Source organism: Otolemur garnettii, unplaced genomic scaffold (genome assembly GCF_000181295.1).
Source record: "Otolemur garnettii isolate 467f Iridium unplaced genomic scaffold, OtoGar3 scaffold00009, whole genome shotgun sequence".
In the NCBI taxonomy this organism is placed as follows: Eukaryota; Metazoa; Chordata; class Mammalia; order Primates; family Galagidae; genus Otolemur; species Otolemur garnettii.
This window is the reverse complement of record NW_003852404.1, coordinates 36,750,554-36,771,591: the sequence shown is the minus strand read 5'-3', so window position 1 is coordinate 36,771,591 and position 21,038 is coordinate 36,750,554. Positions and strand designations below refer to the sequence as shown.

At 36.5% G+C, this 21,038-nt stretch overlaps 1 protein-coding gene across 1 annotated transcript; it reads right to left on the bottom strand.

The window, feature by feature from the left end:
* Nucleotides 1–14,956: 14,956 nt before the first annotated feature.
* Nucleotides 14,957–15,898, bottom strand: LOC100956872 (olfactory receptor 5K3-like). The gene has a single exon (XM_003784022.1). It carries the CDS (start codon nucleotides 15,896–15,898, stop codon nucleotides 14,957–14,959), a length of 942 nt encoding a protein of 313 aa, XP_003784070.1.
* Between the last annotated feature and the right edge of the window lie 5,140 nt (nucleotides 15,899–21,038).

Sequence of the window (21,038 nt, the reverse complement as noted above, 5' to 3'; positions counted from 1 at the left end):
GATTCATTTGTATGGATCACTGTTTTTGAATGAACACTCTCAGAAATGTTTCTGCACCTTCTGGCCTGGTCTATCTGTATGTGATCATCTTTCAGTCTTTGCCTCAAATCACCTTGAGTTTCTCTGGAGAACCCACTTGACTGAAAACAGGTGTCTATAAATGTATCGATCTCAGTGGCTATGGATGATGTTACCTTAGGGATGAACACTATTGGAAGGGACACTCACAAAACAAACAACAAATTAGTTTGAAAACAAGACCCTACAGTGGAATTAGTACTAGCCCCCCCCACCACCATGAAGAAGGTAGAAAGATTTATGAGGTGTGAGACATTCTGTCAGCACATGGACTGAAGAAGTGCTGTTCTTTCACCTTGGTCCCTAGTCCTTGTAAAGGATTAGGTGGACTTTTACACCCTTGAACACCTCTACTAATAAGCTCAATTTTGGAAAGTGGCAGGCTGTCCTGATGAGAGCACCCCTCCAAATCTAGGCTGAGGATCAGATTCTTATTAACAAGGGCAATAAGAGCATGGCCCTATGGCAGAGCCCAGATTGATACCTCACACCGTAGGTTGGGTTGAGGAGTTGTCTATGGGCACACAGTCAGGTGTAGACACGCCTATGTCACTGTCATTTAATGGAAGCCAGTTAGGGTTTTGATAGAAGCAACTTCTGGAGATTATCTCAGAAGTGTTAAGAAAAAAAGGTCTGTTTCCTGGCATCACAGCTTAAGAATCTTGAAAAGAAGCTACTAGCATTATTTCTGAAGTTTTTAGTTCTTGAGGGTCTTGTGTAGGGATCAGCTGTGTGTGGTGACAACATCTGAAATCTCCTCTCAGGGACATTCCAGTACTGTTAACTACAGTCTTCATGTACTCTACATTAGGTCTCTAGACTTATTAACCACTAGACTGCTAACTATAGTCATCATTCTGTGCACTGGATCTCTAGATTTATTAACTAATATTCTAAATACTGCTATGCTTTTTTTTTATATCCACATACACTTATAAATGAGATTATGCAGTATTTTTCTTTTTCTGGCTTATTTCATTTAGCATAATATCCTGCAGAGTCATCCATGTTGTCATACATGGCAAGATTTCCAAGTTAAGGCTGAAAAATACACATTATATGTGGATATTATTCACATATAATGTAAATATTGTGCATGTTCTGTATCTTTATCCATTCATCCATCAACAGACATTTAGGTTGTTTTCATATCTTGGCTATAATATGAATAAATATTATAATTTAACATAGGACACAGATATCTCTTTGATGTACTAATTTTATTTATTTTGTGCATAAACTAAGAATAGGGTTTGCTGGATTATAGGGTAGTTCTATTTTTCATTTTTTTGAGGAATTTCCCTACTGTTTCCCATAAAGGGTGTATTAATTTATGTTCTTTCCATATGAGACCTCTCATCTCTATATCTGAGACAATACTTATCTGGATTATTGATAATAAACATCCTAACAGGTGTGAGGTGATATTTCATAGTTGTTTTGATTTGTATTTTCTCAGCGATTAGTGATTTTGAGCACTCTTTTGTGTACCTGTTGACCATAAGTATGTCTTTCACAGAAACTTTTTAGTTTGATTAGTGTCATTTATTTTTGCTTTTCTTTCCTGTGCTTTCAGTATTTTATCTTACAAATTGTTGCCAAGACCAATTTCAAGACTCCAATTTCATTATTTTGTGTGTAGATACCCAGTTTTTCCAGCACCACTTTTTGAAGAGACTATCTGTGTCCCATTGTATGTATATTTTTGGTGTCTTTTTGAAAATTAGTTGACTGGACATGTGTGTGTTTATTTCTGGGCTCTATCTTCTTGTCTACTGGTCAATCTCTCTGTCTTTATGCTAGTAAAAACCAGTATGATGCTGGTTTGATTGCTATAGCTATGTAACATACTTTGAAATCAGGAGGTATGATGCTTCCAACTTTCTACTTCTTTCTCAAGATTTTCAGGCTGTTATAGATCCTTGTGATTCAATAAAACATTTGGAATTTTTTTCTGTTTCTGTGAAAAAATATAATTTTTTGAAATTGAGATTGAATCTGAATATAACTTGAATGAGACATTTTAACAATATTTATTCTTCTCATCTATGTCTTTGTGTCATCTTCAATTACTTTCATTAATATTTTATAATTTCCAGTGTAAAAATATTTCACCTCTTTGATTAAATTTACACTTAAATATTTTATTCTCTCTGATGCTATTATAAATGTGATAATTTTCTTGATTTTTTTCAGTTAAATTGTTGTTAGTATAAAGAAATGCAGCCTTTCTCTTCCCCTAAGCAGCCTGAGGTTCGCTATTCACTTGACCCAGAAAACCTCACAAAGTCAAGCAAGTCAAGAGGCTCCAATCTTCGCGTTCACTTTAAGAACATCGTGTTCACTTTAAGAACACACGTGAAACTGCCCAGGCCATCAAGGGTATGCATATACGAAAAGCCACCAAGTATCTGAAGGATGTCACCTTAAAGAAACAATGTGTACCATTCCGACATTACAATGGTGGAGTTGGTAGGTGTGCCCAGGCCAAACAGTGGGGCTAGACACAGGGTGAGTGGCCCCAAAAGAGTGCTGAATTATGCCTGTATATGTGTAAAAATGCAGAGAGTAATGCTGAACTAAGGGTTTAGATGTAGATTTTCTGGTCATTGAGCATATCCAAGTGATCAAAGTTGTCGCTGAACTTACAGAGCCCATGGTCACATTAACCCATACATGAGCTCCCCCTGCCACATTGAGATGATCCTTACTGAAAAGGAACAGATTCTTCCCAAACCAGAAGAAGAGGTAGCACAGAAGAGAAAGATATCCCAGAAGAAACTGAAGAAACAACAACTTATGGCAGGGGAATAAATGCAACATAAAACAAATGGAAATAATTGTCAAAGGAAAAAAAAAAAGAAATACAGCTAATTTTGGTATGTTGATTTTGTATCCTGCACTTTACTAAATTCTGTTATAAGTTCTAATAGTTTTAATGGAGTCCTTAGTGTTTTGCATTAATATGTATAAAATCATGTCATCTACCATCAGGGATAGTTTTACTTCTTCCTTTATGATCTGGATTGCTTCTTTTATTGTTTGCTCTTGCTAGAACTTCTTGTTGAGAGAAGTGGGGGGAGTGGGCATCCCCACATTTTTCCCCATTCTGAGGAAAGCTTTCAGTCTTTCCCTATTATTATAATGTTAACTCAGGGCTTTTAATAAATGACTTTTAACCAATGGCTTGTATTCTGTTGAGAAATTTTCTTGTATACTTTGGTGAGAGTTTTTATCTCTGAAATAACAAAATAGTGTCGAATTTTGTCAAATGCTTTCACTTCAGTTATTGGAACGATCATGTAGTTTTTAATCTTTGTGTTAGTGTGATATATTAAATTGATTGATTTACATTTGTTAAACTTGCATTCCAGGGATAAATCTCACTTTATGGCATATCATCATTAGGGTGTATTGAATTTAGTTTTCTGATATTTTATTGATGATTTTTTTAGTTTATGTTCATCACAGATATTGGCTTATAGTTTTCTTGTTGTGTCATTGTCTGGCTTTGGTTTCAGGATGATACTGGCCTCATAAATTTAGTTTGGAGAGTCCCTTCCTACTTGAAGAAGGTCTGGTATTAAATATACTTTGGATGGTAGAGTTCAGCTCTGAAACCATGTGTTCCTGAGCTTTTCTTTGTTGGGATGTTTTTGATGACTACTTCAATCCCCTTGCTCCTTATTGGTCTATTCAAATTTTCTATTTCTCCTTGGTTCAGTCAGGGTAGATTGTATATTTCTAAGACTTTATTCATTGTTCTTCTAAAGTATCTATTTTGTTGGCATGTAATATTTCATAGTTCCTTATTATATTTTTATTTCTGAAGCATCCATTAAAATGTCTCTTCTTTCTGATTTTATTTATTTTAGTCTTTTGTCTTAGTTAAGCTGAGGCTTTGTTGATGTTGTTTATTTATTTAAAAAATTAACTCTAAATTTTGTTGACTTTTTCTGTCTTTTTCTTTTCTCCATTTGAGTTATCATTGCTCTGATCTTTATTATTTCTATCCTTGTAAAACTTTGGGCTTAATTTATTCTTTTTTTCCAGGTCCTTCCTGTGTAAATTTCACTTTATTAGATATTTATTTCCTTAATATAGGCATTTATAAGTGTCTATATTAAATGCCATAAATTCCCCTCCTGTAACTGCTTTTCCTGTATTCCATAGGTTTTGGTGGGTTGTGTTTTTGTCTTTTTTCATTTCAAAATATTTTTGTGTATTTTTATTTTTTAACTGATAAATAACACCATTATATGATTATGGTGTACAACATTATGGTTTGATGTATGTATATATTTATAAATAACTAAATCAACATAATTAACATATGCATAACCTCAAGTACTTATGTTTTATGGATAGAGTATCCCAAGTCAACTTTCTTAGAAATATTCAATTTTCAAGTATTCAATATATTGTTAACTATAACCACTGTGGTGTATAATAAACTTCTTGAATGTTTTCTTCCTGTCCAACTAAAATTTTGCATTCTTTGACCATCAACTTAATCACAGTAATCACCATACCCCCAGACTCTAGTAACCTCGTTTTATTCTTTGGATTTACAAGTTAAACTTTTAAATATTCCACACATAAGTGAGTTTATGCATTATTTTTCCTTCTGTCCTAAGTTTATTTCACTTACCATCATAGCCTCCAGAACTATGTTGTTAAAATGCAGGATTTCCTTCTCTTTAAAGACTGAATAATATTACATTATGTATCTTACATTCCACAGTTTCCTTATGTACTCATCTGTTGAGTGCTTCAGTTGATTCTGCCTCTTGGCTATTATAAGTACTGATGCAATGAACATAGAAGGCTGCTATGCCTTGAACATATAATTTCATATTGTTTGAATGTATACTCAGTAGTGGGGTTTCTGGAGTAGACATTCAAAAATATTTACAAATACTTATAAACAAGTCCTTGAATTAGTGTGTCACTGTGCTAATCTAAAGTGCAAATACTGTAAGCATAACATTGTTTTGGTCAGTGATGGACTAGCTATATGACAGTGGTCTTGTAGTTTTATTAGGGAGCTGTAAATTTTTCATCACTTATTGATGCCACAGCATCCCAATGTAGCACAGCACCTTACTCATGCATTCATGGCAATGTGGGTGTAAACAAACCTACTGTGCTTCCAGTCCTGGTAAAAGTACATCACACACCATCCCGTGCAGTACATAGGACCTACTAATAATAATCAATAAATATGTTGCTTGTTTAATACCTAGTACATTACACTTTTTATTGTTATTTTAGAGGGTACCACTTCTATCATATATTTTTAAAAGGTTAAGTGCAAAACAATCTCCGGTAGGTCTGTAAGGAGGTGTTGCAGAAGAAAGCATCATTATCACAGGAAAGGACAGCTCCATGCACATTACTGCCCCTAGAAACTTTCCAGGAGGATAAGATGTGGAGGTGGAAGAAAGTGATACTGATGATGTGCTCCTGTGTAGCCCTAGCCTAAGGTGTATGTTTATACCTTAGTTTTTATAAAAGATGTTTAGAAAGTAAAAAGGAACAAATATTTTAAAAGCAGAAGAAAACTTATAGAATAATGATATGAAGAGAGAAAATCCTTTTTCCAGTTATACAATGTGTTTGTGTTTTAAGCTGAGTGTTCTTACAAAAGAGTCAAAAGACAAAAAAAAAAAAATAAATAAAAGTTTATAAAGTAAAAAAGTGGCAGTAAGCTAATGTTAATTTATTTTGAAGAAAAAGTTTTTTAAAAAATTTACTGTAACCTAAGCATACAATGTTTATGAAGTCTATAGTAGTGTTCTGTGAACACTAGGAAGAAATTAATTGAACAAGTGCACAGATGAAAAGGGAACATGTGCACATCGCCAAGTGCCCTGTAGTACAGTGTAGATTGCAAGGAGATGAGGTGCAGAGAGACCATGGAGTAGCTGGGGAGCCAAATAAGAATAATAGACTTGTTCTCTATTCTATTCCATGTATCTATCCAGCCACATATCCTCATTTGATCTTTGATAAGCCTAACAAAAAACAAGTATTGGGGAAAAGCATTCCTATTTAATAAATACTACTGGGACAACTGGCTAGTGACCTATAGAAGACTGAAACTGGACCCAACCACACCTCTCATCACTAACAAAAATTGATTCTCACAGTATAAAAGATTTAAATGTAAGACATGAAACTATTAGCATACTAGAAAAGAGTGCAAGGAAAACTCTTGAAAATATTGGCCTGGAAAAATATTTCATCAGGAAGATCCTCCCAGGCAATTGAAGCAACACCAGAAAAAAATTACTGGGATTTGATCAAGCTAAAAAGCTTCTGTATAGCTAAAGACAATTAACAACTAAAGCAAATAGACAGCTTTTGGAATGGGAAAAGATTTTTGTATGTTATGATTCCAACAAAGATCTGATAACTAGAATCAACAGAGAACTCAATTAATCAATAAAAAAGAACAGAGAGGGAGGAGTCAAAATGGCCAAATGGAGCCAGCTTTCCACAGAGGTCCCATCTAGAAGGAGAGTTAAAGGACAGAAGTTTAGCAAGTAAGCTGATGGCTTGGAGCTGAGCCAAGAGAGAAGGTTGAAGAGCGCACATCACCCCTGCTAAGGTGAGCTATGACCCCAAGGGAACAAACAATAGGTATAAAATCCATCTCCAGTGGACAGGAGTCCCCTCTCCCATGAGAATGACTCATAGTATACTTTCTACAAACAAGCAAGCAGAGTTCAGATCTCCTCCTATTTTATCCCACGAAAGAGACCCAAATGAAAACCAGAACTCCTTCCCCAGAGAGGACCCACTAACACTAGTGGCACTCTCCCACCAGGCAAAAAACTGTATAAATTCTCTGTCTGTAGTTCTGAGCTCTTAGCAATCCCCTCCACCCTCACCCCGAGGTCTGGAAGCCTGTACCCCTTGGGGTCCAGGATTGTGGGCATTTTTTTCAAAGGTGTAGACAGGGCTTGCGCTGTTGCAGCTCTGTTCTGGTTCTGTGACATGGGTGTGGAGTGGGGACTGTGGAGAGAGGATGCCATATGGGAAAGGGAGATGCAGTGCCCTGTGGCACAGTATAGCCGTGGCAGCTGCAGGAACGATAGGGCTCACACGCCTAGGGATATTTTGGAGAGACACTTTCCCCCTCTTTTAGCAAACAGAGGGAACCAAGCCTCTATAACAGTGGCAGCCCCTGGTGGAACACATCTGGGTTGGAAATGCGGGCCCCATGAGGAAAGGGTATGCCTGAGGCAGTACCTGTCCAGGCTGAGCATGGTGGGGATGGAAAATAGAATATGCAAGCACAGAGACAGCATACTCCGAGGACATGGCTGAGTCATAATTGCTGCTTTTGTGAGCCTAAGATGCACCCATTCCCCAGGGGAGCATAGCTGGACCAAAAGCAGGTGTTGAAGCACCACCAGCCCAGGGAGGGGCAGCGAGACCCTGTTGGGTCCGAAAAAGTCTCCCAAAGTAGCCCCAATCGACAAACTCAAGACATGCTCCTTTGTAAGAGGCATAAGGTGAGATTTATTACAGACCCGGGAGGCCTGGGGAGCCCGGGGGCCCGGGCCTGGACTCTCCTGGCATGCAAGCCGAGGATGAGCCCCGAACTTGGGGTGAAGGCAGTTTTTATGGGGTACAAAAAGCAAGAGGGGTAGGGTCGGATACGAGTACACTTTTCATTGGTGGTTGGTGATTTCACTAGTAAAGGAGGATTTGGATTGGTACAGGTGAAGGGTAGGGGATTTCTTAACTGGGGCTAGAGGTGGTGTAGCCTAATTAGGAAGGAGAATACCAGAATTTCAAGGAAGTAGAAACCTATTGCCTATTATGGGAGTTGTTCAAGGGAACTGATACTTATTGCCTATTATGGCAGCTGTCTGTCTTAGGTGACTCAATTCAACGGCTTAATGGCTGTGCAACCAGGGGTGGGGGAGGCAGCAGGGAGTGGCCCTGCGGTTTAACAGAGCAGACAAGAAAATGGCGCTGGTCTGGCCCTTACAACCCCTGTTGTGAGCTCTAAATGCACCTGCCTCAACACAGAGTGCAGAAGACACTGAGATGCCAGCTCCATGAGAATTGCTGCAGTGGCAGTAGCCAGGGTGGGGCTGAGTCACAGTTCTGTGAACTCAAATAGTGCCTGGACCACAGGGGAATATAGCCAGGACAGAGAATATAAGTGGCAGTAACATCAATCGGGGGGTGGGGTTGGAACTGAGTGAAACTCCCCAGCCTCCATTTAGCCAAGGTTGTCAAGCTTCAGCTTACCCTGCAGGCTGGTGTCAGAGTGTGGTGGCCTGGCCAAGGAGACATAGATCTCCCTGTGACTCAGGCAGGTGCAACCCCTGGAACATCTGCTCATTGGAGGGAGCAGGGTCACAGCCCTGTGGGGTTACCAGTGACTGGGTGTGACAGAGTTGCAAGGTGGGAAAGGCGGCATCAACCTTCATAGACTAATTCATTTTCTGAAATGAATTAGTGGCCTTTCTGACTCCACAGAGGACTAGAGCGAGTCATATTTGACCTGCCAGTAGACCCCTGCTATCTAGTAGCTGGGGACTGTTTGAATGCTCCCTCTTGAGACTGGGTACTGACTGGGACAATTGATTTGGAACTCTTGATTTGGGCCAATCACCTGAGTACCATCCAAGGTGGTACCATGTTTGTGTTATTGTGGGAAGATTTGATTTTCCTTTTCCAGTTATTGACCATGGAGGGCAGGGTTACTTAGTTGCTGGTATTTCTCCATAGCTGAGACTTCAAACCAGAGTTACTGATTCACTAGGATTGGAAAAAGACCAGCTGAAAACAAGACAGAGCCACTTAGCCCCACCACACAAAGCAGGTCCTCAGTGTTGTAGGCCATAGTACTGTATGGGTCCTTTGCAAAGCTGGAGGGGAAGTGCTGCACCAGTCCCAGCTCTTTGGGAAACTGCTGGTTAATCACTACTCCAGGAGCCCTCAACCCAGTTTCACCTTATCTACTCATCTAGTCAAATGGTAAAAAATAATCATGGGGCAGAATCAACGGAAAAACTCTGGCAACATGAATAATCAGAGTAGATCAACTCCCCCAAGGAATGACAAGGTGGACATAGCAGAATGTCCCATTCATAAACAAATGGCTGAGATGTCAGAAATCACATTCAGAATTTGGATTGCTAATAAGATTAACAGAATGGAGGTAAAGTTGGAATTAGAAATTTAAGGAGCATTTAAAAAGTTATGTCAAGAATTCAATAAATTCAAAAACAAAATCACCAAAGATTTTGACACATTGCAACAAGAACTTGCAGCCCTCAAAGATCTGAGAAGTACAGAGAATCCCTCAGTAACAGAATGGACCAGGCAGAAAAAGGATTTCATACTTGAAGACAAAGCTTTCAAATGATTCCAAAAGCTCAAAGAGGAAGAGAAGTGGAGAGCAAAAACAGATCATTTTCTCAGAGAGCTCTGGGATTATTCAAAGAAAACTAATATTCACCTTATAGGGATTTCTGAGGGTGATTAGGTGACTTCAAAAGGCCCAGATGCTTTAGTAAAAGAGATATTGGAAGAGAACCTCTCAAACATGGCAAGAGATTCTGAAATTCAGATAGCAGACAGTTTCAGAACCCCAGCATAATTTAACCCAAATAAAGCATCTCTCAGACACATTATAATTAACTTCACCAAAGTTAATATGAAAGAGAAAATTCTGAAAATAGCCAGATGTATGCAAACCATATCCTACAAGGGGAAGAATATTACAATGACTGCAGATCTTAAGCTACAAGATGGTAGTCATCAATTTTTAATCTCCTAAAACAAAATAACTTCCAACCTAGGATCCTGTATCCAGTGAAAGTGAGTTTCATTTATGATGGAGAAATTAAATACTTTAATGACATTCACATATTGAAGAAATCTGCCATAACTAAACCAGCTCTTCAGGATATTCTCAGACCTATCCTCCTTTATGACCAGCTCAATCCTGTACCACCAAAGTAAAGTGACTCAGAAACTTTTGATCAAATTCCAACTTCCACAGTGGCAAAAGTATTAAAAATGTCCACTGGACATTTGAAAAGCTCAATACCTAAAATTCTACCAGAATTATTAATATTCTCAATTAATGTGAAAGGCTTAAATTGTCCTCTAAAGAGGAACAGATCAGCTGACTGGATACAAACATGCAGGCCAGATATTTGTTGCATACAAGAATCTCATCTTTAAAAGATAAATATAGACTCAGGGTGAAGGGATGGTCACTTATTTCAGGCAAATGCCAATCAGAAAACAGCAGGTGTTGCAATTTTATCTGCAGATACAATAGGCTTTAAACCAACAAAATTAAGGAAAGATAAGGATGACCACTTCATAATTTTTAAGGGTAACACTCAACATGTTGATATTTCAATTATTAACATTTATGCACCCAACCAGAATGTGCCTCAATTTATAAGAGAGACTCTAACAGACATGAGCAACTTGATTTCTTCCAGCACCATTATAGTCAGAGATTTTAATACTCTTTTGACAGTGTCAGATAGATCCTCCAATAAGAAGCTAAGCAAAGAAATTTTAGTCTTGAAATTAACCATTCAACAATTGGATTTAAGAGACATCTACAGAATATTTCATCCTAATAAAACTGAATAAACATTCTACTCATCAGCCCATGGAACATCCTCCAAAGTTGATCACATCTTAGGTCACAAGTCTAACTTCAGCAAGTTTAAAAGAATAGAAATCATTCCTTGCAACTTCTTAGACCATCATGGATTAAAAGTAGAACTCAGTAACAATAGGAATCTGTATACTCATACAAAAACATGGAAGTTAAATAACCTTAGGCTAAAGAATAGCTGGGTCACAGACAAGACTAAGAAAAAAATTACCAAATTTTTGGAACAAAACGATAATGAAAAAATGAATTACCAGAACCTCTGGAATACTGCAAAAGCAGTTCTAAGATGGAAATTTATAGCATTGCAAGCCTTCCTCAGGAGAACAGAAAGAAAGGAAGTTAACTACTTAATGGGACATCTCAAGCAACTGGAAAAAGAAGAACATTCCAATCCCAAACCCAGCAGCAGAAAAGAAATAACCAAAATTAGGGCATAATTAAATGAAATTGAAAACAAAAGAATTATACAACAGATCAATAAATTTAAAAGTTCATTTTTTGAAAAGGTCAGTAAAATAGATAAACCTTTGGCTAACCTAACCAGGAAAAAAAGAGTAAAATCTCTAATTTCACTAATCAAAAATCATAAAGACAAAATAACATCAGACTCCTCAGAAATTCAAAAAATCCTTCATGAATATTACAAGAAACTTTATTCTCAGAAATACAAAAATCTGATGGAAATAGATCAATACTTGGAAGCATGCCACCTTCCTAGATTGAGCCAGAATGAAGTGGAAGTGTTGAAGAGGCCTATATCAAGTTCTGAAATAGCATTAACTATACAAAATCTCCCTAAAAAGAAAAGCCCAGGACCAGAGCACTTCACATCAGAATTCTACTAATTCCTTTAAAGAGGAATTAGTACCTATATTACTTAACCTTTTCCAAAATATAGAAAAACAAGGAATACTACCCAACACATTCTGTGAAGCAAACATCACCTTGATCAGCAAACCAGGAAAAGACTCAACAAGAAAAGAAAATTATAGACCAATATCACTAATGATTATTGATGAAAAATATTCAATAAGATCCTAACAGAATGCAACAACACATCAAACAAATTATATTTCATGACAAAGTGGGTTTTATCCCAGGGTCTCAAGGCTGATTCAATATGTGTAAATGTATAAATATAATTCATCATATAAACACAATAAAAAACAAAGACCATATGATTCTCTGAATTGATACAGAGAAAACTTTTGATAATATCTAGCATCCTTTCATGATTAGAACACTTAAGAAAATTGGTATAGAAGGGACATTTCTTAACCTGATAGAGGCCATCTATGGCAAAATCACAGCCAATATCATATTGAATGGAGTTAAAATTGAAATCATTTCCACTCAGATCAAGAACCAGGCAACATTGCCCATTGTCTCCACTGCTTTTTAACATTGTAATGGAAGTCATAGCCATTGAAGTCAGGCAAGAAAAAGTGATCAAGGATATCCATATAGGGTCAGAGGAGATCAAACTTTCACTGTTAGCAGATGATATGATTGTATATCTCGAAAAAAACAGGGATTCTACTACAAAACTCTTAGAAGTGATCAAGGAATATAGCAGCCTCTTAGGTTACAAATTCAACACTGGGACTCTGGGTCTCTTTTCTGTGTGTGTCCCTCAGCTATGCCCTCTTTGTGTATCAGCTTTCTCCCCAGGCTAGTTTTTCTCTTGATGGTGAATAATGTAAGTGGTGCTGTATTCCACATCCACACCCCATGACATTCAGAGAAAGACTGCCATTTTTGTGGAACTCATAAGGTAAAGGAACATATGTCTCAGAAACTTTCAGAAAAATCACTGCCTCTGTTTCTTTGGCCCAAATGTATCACATATTCTTCTCTTAACAGACCTCTGGAATTTACTATTGCTAAGAGTTGGTAGTGGATGTTCTAGAAATACATAACAAAATTCATGGTACTTAGAAAAGGGAAAAAAATTAATGAATATAAATCCAACAACTAAAAATGTGTGTTAAAATAGAGAGTGAAATGAAGAGATACAATATCCATCTAAATCAGAGCTTCTCAAAACTTTTAAGTCTCTGAATTCCTTTATACTCTGAAAAAGTATTTGGATCCTAAAGAGCTTTCTTGCTTATGTGGATTATACTTATCAGTCTCTGTAATATTAGACATTAAAACTGAGAAATTTAAAAATATTTATTAATCATTCAAAATAAAAATAAACCCATTACATAATAATTTACATAAACATTAAAATATATTGAAGAAAGTATTTTCTGTGTTCCCAAATATGTCAGGCACCATTTGAATACTAGTAACATAAAATCAGATATGGCATGATTGATATAGAAAGAAGGTGGAACTTTATTATCCAACAGTTATAATTTAGTGTTTTCTTTTTAAATGTTGCTCATACCTATTCATGCCTCTGTTTTCTTAGGATAGTCTCCAGTTCCAGCTCATATCACCTCATATAGGATTTATTGGGCTGGTCTCATTACTTTCAATCTCTTTCCAATCAATTTCCAGGGTAGTTTCCTAAAAGATACAATCATATTACTCTGTTGCCAAAAAGACTCCAAAGACTCATATCTCTAAATAAATTCAGATATTTTAGGGTAGCATTTAAGGTCCCAGTAACCTGGTCTACTTCCTTGTTTCCCACACTCACCAAGGGCTTTCCCCTCACTTTTGCAACTTTGTGGACTCTCTTTGCTACCACAATCCCCTATGCTAACTCCCACTTCCACATTTCCATAATCCTTTCCATAATTATTGACCCTGGTCATGCTCATTTCCTTTTTTCCACCAAATATAAAAATATACTTTTGAAATCCCCCCACCCCCTTTTTTTGGTTTGTTTGTTTATTTTGAGACAGAGTCTTGCCTAGGCTAGAGTGTCCTGGTATCAACCTAGCTCACAGTAACCTCAAACTCCTGGGTTCAAGTTATTCTTCTGCCTTAGCCTCCCAAGTAGAAGGGACAATAGGCATGTACGACCATGCTTGGGTAATTGTTCTATTATTTTTAGTAGAGATAAAGTTTTACTCTTGCTCAGGCTAGTTTCAAAGTCTTGACCTCAAGGCATCTCCCAGAGTGCTAGCATACAGTCATGAGCCGCTGTGCTGGCCTACTTCAGTTTACTTTGCTGCTTTACCTTTCAATCTACTGTGCTGCATGGATTTCTATTTTCTAAACTCCCAAGTATGTGGAGAAGAGGCAATATGGAATCAAAGGTCTAGCTTCTTCTAGGTGACTTGGCTGATCTTGGGCAAGCTACTCCATATTTTAAAATGTGAGATTTCTACTAAGAAAATGCATAAAAAATAGAGCCTGACTGATTGGTAGGTAATATTTATGAAAAGTCTAGTATAGGACCTAACAGATAATAGTTTCATAATTATTTATGTAAGTGATAAATAAATATTTTGGAGTATTATGAATTTTCACTATTTTCTGCCATGTTTATGCTTGAATTGGACACATAAATAGCATTCATAGGAATGAGTGTATGTGTATGTTAGTGGTACTCCTAGTATACAAAAAGTCACAAAATAATATCAAGGTGAAAAGCATTTAGACCAAATTTCAACAACACATAGATAAACCACCATTACAGAGACTTTCTATTTCAGAGAACTGGTGAGTCTAGTTTCCTATCACTGAAAATGAGAATGTTCTTGATTGAAACATACAAGTTTGAATCCATATCAAGCAATTTAACCTCTTGAATGATATCAAAGAAAATCAAGAATCTAATTCAAACATACAATATACATTCCACAGGTGATGTTACATAAGAAGGAATTAACTTTTTAGAACTTGGAATGTGACAGAATTTTTCAAAATTACACTTTGATATTCTGGAATTTTGTCACCAATTTTCAAAGGAAGTTTTCTTTTTATATACTGACTTCTATTTCTAGTATTTTATTGAAAATTATAACTATTTACATTGGCACAATTGATTCAGAATTCAATTAGGTAATTGTACTCTGAATCAATTTGTGACCTCAAATACAATTACTTAACTTACTCCTGGTAGCTTAAATTTCAAAGTGCATTTTAGCACATTGATTTCCAAACTAATATGTTTAATATTTGATTCAACTTACACACCATCATGTTTTATATTAAAGTTTTCATTTTCTAGTATCACAGTATTCCTTGATTTCCAAAAAAATTTTATCAAATATAATTAATTTTCCAAATGGGATGATACTTGATTCAGAATGTTATAAAACTTTTTTTCTTCATAATTCGTCTCATAACATTTATAACTTCCTTGTTTCTGAGACTATAAATAAAAGGATTTAATAAAGGAATTACTAAAGTATAAAAAATAGCCACAGGTATGTCTTTAGCCTCCTCTTTAACTGAACTTGGTCTCACATACATGAAGAGAAGAGAACCATAGAATATAGAGACAGAGAGAAAGTGGGAAGCACAAGTAGATAAGGCTTTGCTTCTTCCCTCTTTGGACTTCATTGTCAATATTGTGAGAAGGATACAGAGATAAGAGATTAAGACTATGGTAATGGTAGAAATTTGAATTGATCCTGCAAAGATAAGTATCATCAATTCATTGATATAAGGATCAACACAGGACAGTCTGTATAAGGGAAGAACATCACAGAAAAAGTGATTGATTTGATGAGACCCACAGAAAGTTAACCTAAACAGAAATCCTACGTGAATCATGGAATGCAGGTTTCCAGCTATGTAGGCTCCCGTGGTCATCTGAATGCAGAGCTTCTTGGACATCTTGGTGTGGTACTGCAGTGGGCTGCATATGGCCACATAGTGGTCATAGGCCATTGCTGCCAGAAGAAAGCAGTCTGCAGTTTCGGCAAGGCAGAGAAAATAAAATTGGGCCATACATTCATAGAGAGAAATCCTTCTGTCCTCAGAAAAGAAGTTCTGTAACATCTTGGGGGTAATGGCACAGGAGCAACAGGAATCCATCAGAGCCAGGTTGCCCAGAAAGATGTACATTGGGGTGTGAAGACGGTGTTCTGTGTAAATTAGGGCCACCAAACCAAGATTCCCCACCATGGTGACCACGTAGATGGCAGAGAACACCACAGACAGCAGGGTCTTCAGCTCTGGGTGGTCTGTAAATCCAGTGAGGGTAAACTCTGTTGTCAAGGAGTGGTTATTTTCATTCATGTTAGCCTTGTCTGTTGGGAAAGGAATTATGGAATACAAGATTATAATATAGAGTTTTTCATTTTTCTTTTACTTTTTTTTCCTTTTATGACAAGGAGAGGACCATCTTCATGTTTCCCCTACTGTCTCTGGAACACACACACATTATTCTAGGGAAACATTTTTTTCTAGTTTAGTGTCAGCCTCTGTGACCTCAAGTTTTGAACCTCAGTGTTCAAAAGGATATTTTTGATAATCCCAGGGACTGATGCTTAAAGTGACCAAGTTTTGTCTATGAAGTTTTGTAAGAAAATTTACAAATCTAAGGTACATATTTGGTTCATTATTTTGAATAACCTTAGAATCATTTTTATATCGAAGATCTTTAAAATCAATATTAAATCAATATTCAATACAGTATATATGAACATCTATCTATCTATCTATCTATCAATTATCTATCTAAGGAGTCTTTCCACTGGGAAAATTGTTCATATATGCACTCCCAGTGGAGTGAACATTTTATTTTCTATTTTTTTAATTTAATTTATTAATTTTTGAGACAGAGTCTCACTTTGTCACATTGGGTAGAGTGCTATTGGCATAATAGCTCACAGGAACCTCAAACTCTTGGCTTAAACCATTATCTTGCCTCAGCCTCCCAAGTTGCTGGAACTATAGGTGCCTGCCACAACACCTGGCTATGTTTTTAGAGAGAGGGTCTTGCTCCTGCTCAGGCTGGTCTCGAATTCTTGAGCTCATATAATCCACCCACCTTGGCCTCCCACAGGCATGAGCTATCATGCCCAGCCTGGAGTGGATATTTTAAAAGAGCATGCCTTAGATACGCTATATTTGTAACGTTGATATTTCACAAAGATCATTAAGAACTAAGAAGTGAACTATTCATCTTAAAGGAAATTACCTTAGAAAGCTAAAGAAATAAATTTGTATAGATTATTACTTCTCTCATCCCTTTCTCTAGTGTCATATTCATTTTTGAACACTGATACTGCCCATGTTTTATTACCAATAATTTTATAATTTTTACCCGTAGATCTAATTCCTTTCCTTCTTTTGGTAAGGCAAAGTTTATGCATAATGCTAGTTAAGAAAGTTTTAACTAACCCTCCTGATCACACTGTCCTCTGAACTGTGGAACATGTCTCACACGGCCAACACAATACAGAATTATTTATACGAGATCCACATTGCTTTTTTTCATATATGTCTGTACAATTTCCTTATTATATTTAAAGCATGTTGTTAGCTCTGGCCTGTACTTCTGTGAAAGAAGCTGTAAGTGCTTATGGGGAAAAGCAGCTATACCCCAATGACCAGGGATGGGTGACCTTGCTTTTGATACCTACCAGTGATTCTTTTTTTTTAATTTTTGTAGAGACAAAGTCTCACTTTATCGACCTCAGTAGAGTGCCATAGCATCACACAGCTCACAGCAACCTCCCACTCCTGGGCTTAGGTAATTCTTTTGCCTCAGCCTCCCAAGTTAGCTGGGACTACAGGTGCCTGCCACAATGTCCGGCTACTTTTTTCTTTCAGTTTGGTTGGGGCCAGATTTGAACCTGCCACCCTTGGTATATGGGGCTGGTGCCCTACCAACTAAGCCACAGGCGCTGCCCTCTACCAGTGATTCTTTATGTTCTCTTTGGCCTCTGCAAATTGAGACTACTAACTTTGAAGGAAACGATTTAAAAGTCACAGCATAAAAAATTTAGGGTGCCTTTATTTAATTTGAATTGATTCTTACTATTTTTCTCTTTACCCAGATGATGATATAAGATTTTCTGTAGATCCACAGTACGTTAAAAGCTAATAAATAAAAGCAACCTTGCCTTTGTTTTTAGGTTTATAACACTTAAAAAAACAGAAAACTCTTTGAATATCACTATAGTCTTTAAGAATTTTTTTTTTTTTACTCTAAGTGATTAGCTCACAATTCTAATCACATAATTTCTAAGGTCAAAATGGATACTTTTACATGGTCAAAACATTTAACAATGCAGTGGGTATAAATTATGTTTCTTTGTTTAAATATAAATCACTTAATTATTCAAGTATGTTAGAAATAACTTTCAAAGTATGTGGCTGAATCATTGGTATTGAACAGAATACCTCTGTGAACTTACCTGTGTGCCTTGAAATTTTCTCACAATCAAAAATAGGTGGATTTCAATATTGTGTCTTGTTAGTTTTCCAAAGATGTCTCTTTTGAGAAGACTAGGAGATGGAATGTGAGAATGGTGAAAAAAGCCGTAACAATGCAGAGAAATAAATATTTACGTATGAGAATATTACAGGTAAGAATAAAGTAGAATACTTATTTTACTTGGTTTTCACCAACAAGAACTTTGTCAGAGTTCATTGTTCACTATATCATGTTAGGTCCCATTGAATTCCATTATATAACGTTTGGTCTCTAAAGCAATTGGCATTATACGAATGAAACAAGAAGACTATTAATGGGTGGTGTCAAAAATGGTGTTCCTTACGATGCAAAGTTAAAGTTTTGCACCAAACCCTAAAGAGATTCTCCAGTGTATTTCTCTGGAGAGACTCAGTCGCCAAAGGCTATAAACCCTGTGGCAATTATTGAAGATGTCCTGTGAGACAATGAGGTGAAAACAAATGACCTTCACAAAAGTGATTTGTGTATAACTGACCTCAGTAGATCTTGTTGGTTTGTATGGAACTGACCACATTTTTGCAATTAATGTTCACTACTATTCTGTACATAAATTATAAAGTGAGTAGAAAAGTAAAAAAGAGTCTCAGGCCGGTTTGATCTCTTAATGGAAGAGGTAGTATTAATACGGTGTATAATATGGTTTATAAAGATAATTAAGGTTTGAAGAAGCCTACCGGTTTTGTACTCATATCTTCCATAGCCTTCACTAGAAACTCTGATATTATTATTCAGTCTCACATGTGAATTACAGATTATTCTTCTGTTCATCACATATGCCCTTTACCTTTCACTCTGGTTTTAGTTCATGACACTGAATATATATCAATCTCAATATGTTATAAACATTTATTTCTTAGCATATGCTTCTATATTTGATCACTCCCCATCACCACCTAGCATTAACCTTAGAGGGATGGAATTTCTTTGTTATATTCATTCCTGTATTTTAACTCCTTCGATGGTGTCTGGCACTTTGTAGTGCTCAATAAATATTTGTTGAATGAACAAAAAATGATACTTCTCTACTCTGGAATTTGTAATGGTCACTCACTACTTTTCAAACTAAATCTGTTATTCTTATTTGGCACCCCAGCTACTCCACAGTCTCTCTGCACCTCATCCCCTTGCCTTCCACCTGGTACCACAGGGCATTCAGCTAGTGAACAGAGGCCACCTGTTCACTGTTCCTCTGTGCACTTTTTCAATTAATTTGTTGCTAATCTTTACTGTACACTGCTGTAGACTTCACAAACACTGCATATTTAGGCTACAATAAATTGATAAACTTTTTTCTTCAAACTAAATTAACTTTAGCTCACTGTCACTTTTTTACTTTATAAACTTAATTTTTTTTTAACTTTTGACACTTTTGTAAGAACAGTCAGCTTAAAACACAAACACATTATACAACCAGAAAAAGGATTTTCTTTATGTCATTCTATAAGTTTTATTCTATTTTTAAAACTTTTTTTGTTTTACTTTTTAAACCTTTTTTTTTTTCAAATGAAGTCCAAATGTACCTATCAGCCTGGCCTGTGCTAGGTCAGGATCATCAGTATCACTGTCTTCCATCTCCATATCTTGTCCCACTAGAAGGTCTTCAGGAGCAATAACACACGTGGTATTTTCTTCTACAATATCATCTGACAGATTTTCCTCAGGCCTTTGCAGTTAACTTTTAAAAATATAAGTAGGGGTTGGGGGACATAGTGTATGGCACACCTCTTGGGGGCAGGATACAAGTATAAAAGGGACTTTATCCAACAAATGCAATCAGTGTAATCTAATTCTTTGTATTATCAATGAATACCAAACAATAAAAAAAGTAAAAAATAAAAATAGAAGGAGTACCTTCTAAAATAATAATAAAAGTGTAGTATTGTAAGTACACAAAGCAGTAACATGGTCATTTAATATTTTTAGCAAGTGCATGTACTGAACATAACTGTGTGGCCTACACTTTTATAGGACCAGCAACACATTATGTTTATACACCAGCATCAACATCTACACAATGAGTAACGCATTGTGCTAAAATATTATGACTACTATGACAACAGTAGAGGATAGGAAATTTTTAGCTCAATTTTAATATTTTAGGGCCATTGTCATTTATGTAGTCTGTCACTGACCAGAGCAGTGTTAAAATATTTGAATCTTAGCACAGTGACACACTAATTCAAAGACTTGTTTAAATGTATTTACAAATATTTTTGGATGTCTGATGCAGCTGGAAAAGAACCTACATGTAGAAACATTTGTCTAAATGGGAAAAGAATAACAGTTTTTAGTGGATTTCAGAACAGGATACAGCTCTTCAGCAGGCCCATGCTGTGGTATAAGCAGTTCTGGCATTTAGACTGTATGATTTCACAGATCTATGGTGTTAGAGTTGTCAAAAGTGGGAAGAAATGTGGAAAGATTATCATATACTTCAACAAGAGAATCCTAACAATGACCCTTATGGTTTGGGACCCTTATGGTTTTCTCTCTATAGCAGAGAGTTATAAATATTTTAAAAAGCAATACTTATTCCTGATAGAGATAGAGTTTCTGACACTAGGGCATTAAGTGATTAAGGGAAAAGGCTTGCCCATCATAACTAGGAATTTCTCAGAGTAAATATGAGACTGGGGTGGGCCCAGAAGAAATTCATTAACAGAGACACATTCAAGGATCAATTATTAGCAGGGCACAGAATACCACAGCTGCACAAGCAAGTGACCCAGAACCCCATGTCATCTACCACCATTGTACTGACACCTCTCCCTCTGCTTACATATCTGGCTTCAAAAGGCTGAGTTTGCCTCTTTGAGCTTGATGTTCCTGCAAGTCAAGATGTCTTATTTCTGAACTATAGCTTAGTTTGACTTTGAATGTCATCCTTGAGGAGAAATCTTCCCTTCTGGCAGTGAAATGATTATCTGTTTCCATTGTATAGAAGAAAAAGTCCAA

Excerpts from the sequence above, each read along its gene's own strand:
- LOC100956872 (XM_003784022.1), bottom strand. The coding sequence starts at position 15,898 with ATGAATGAAAATAACCACTCCTTGACAACAGAGTTTACCCTCACTGGA.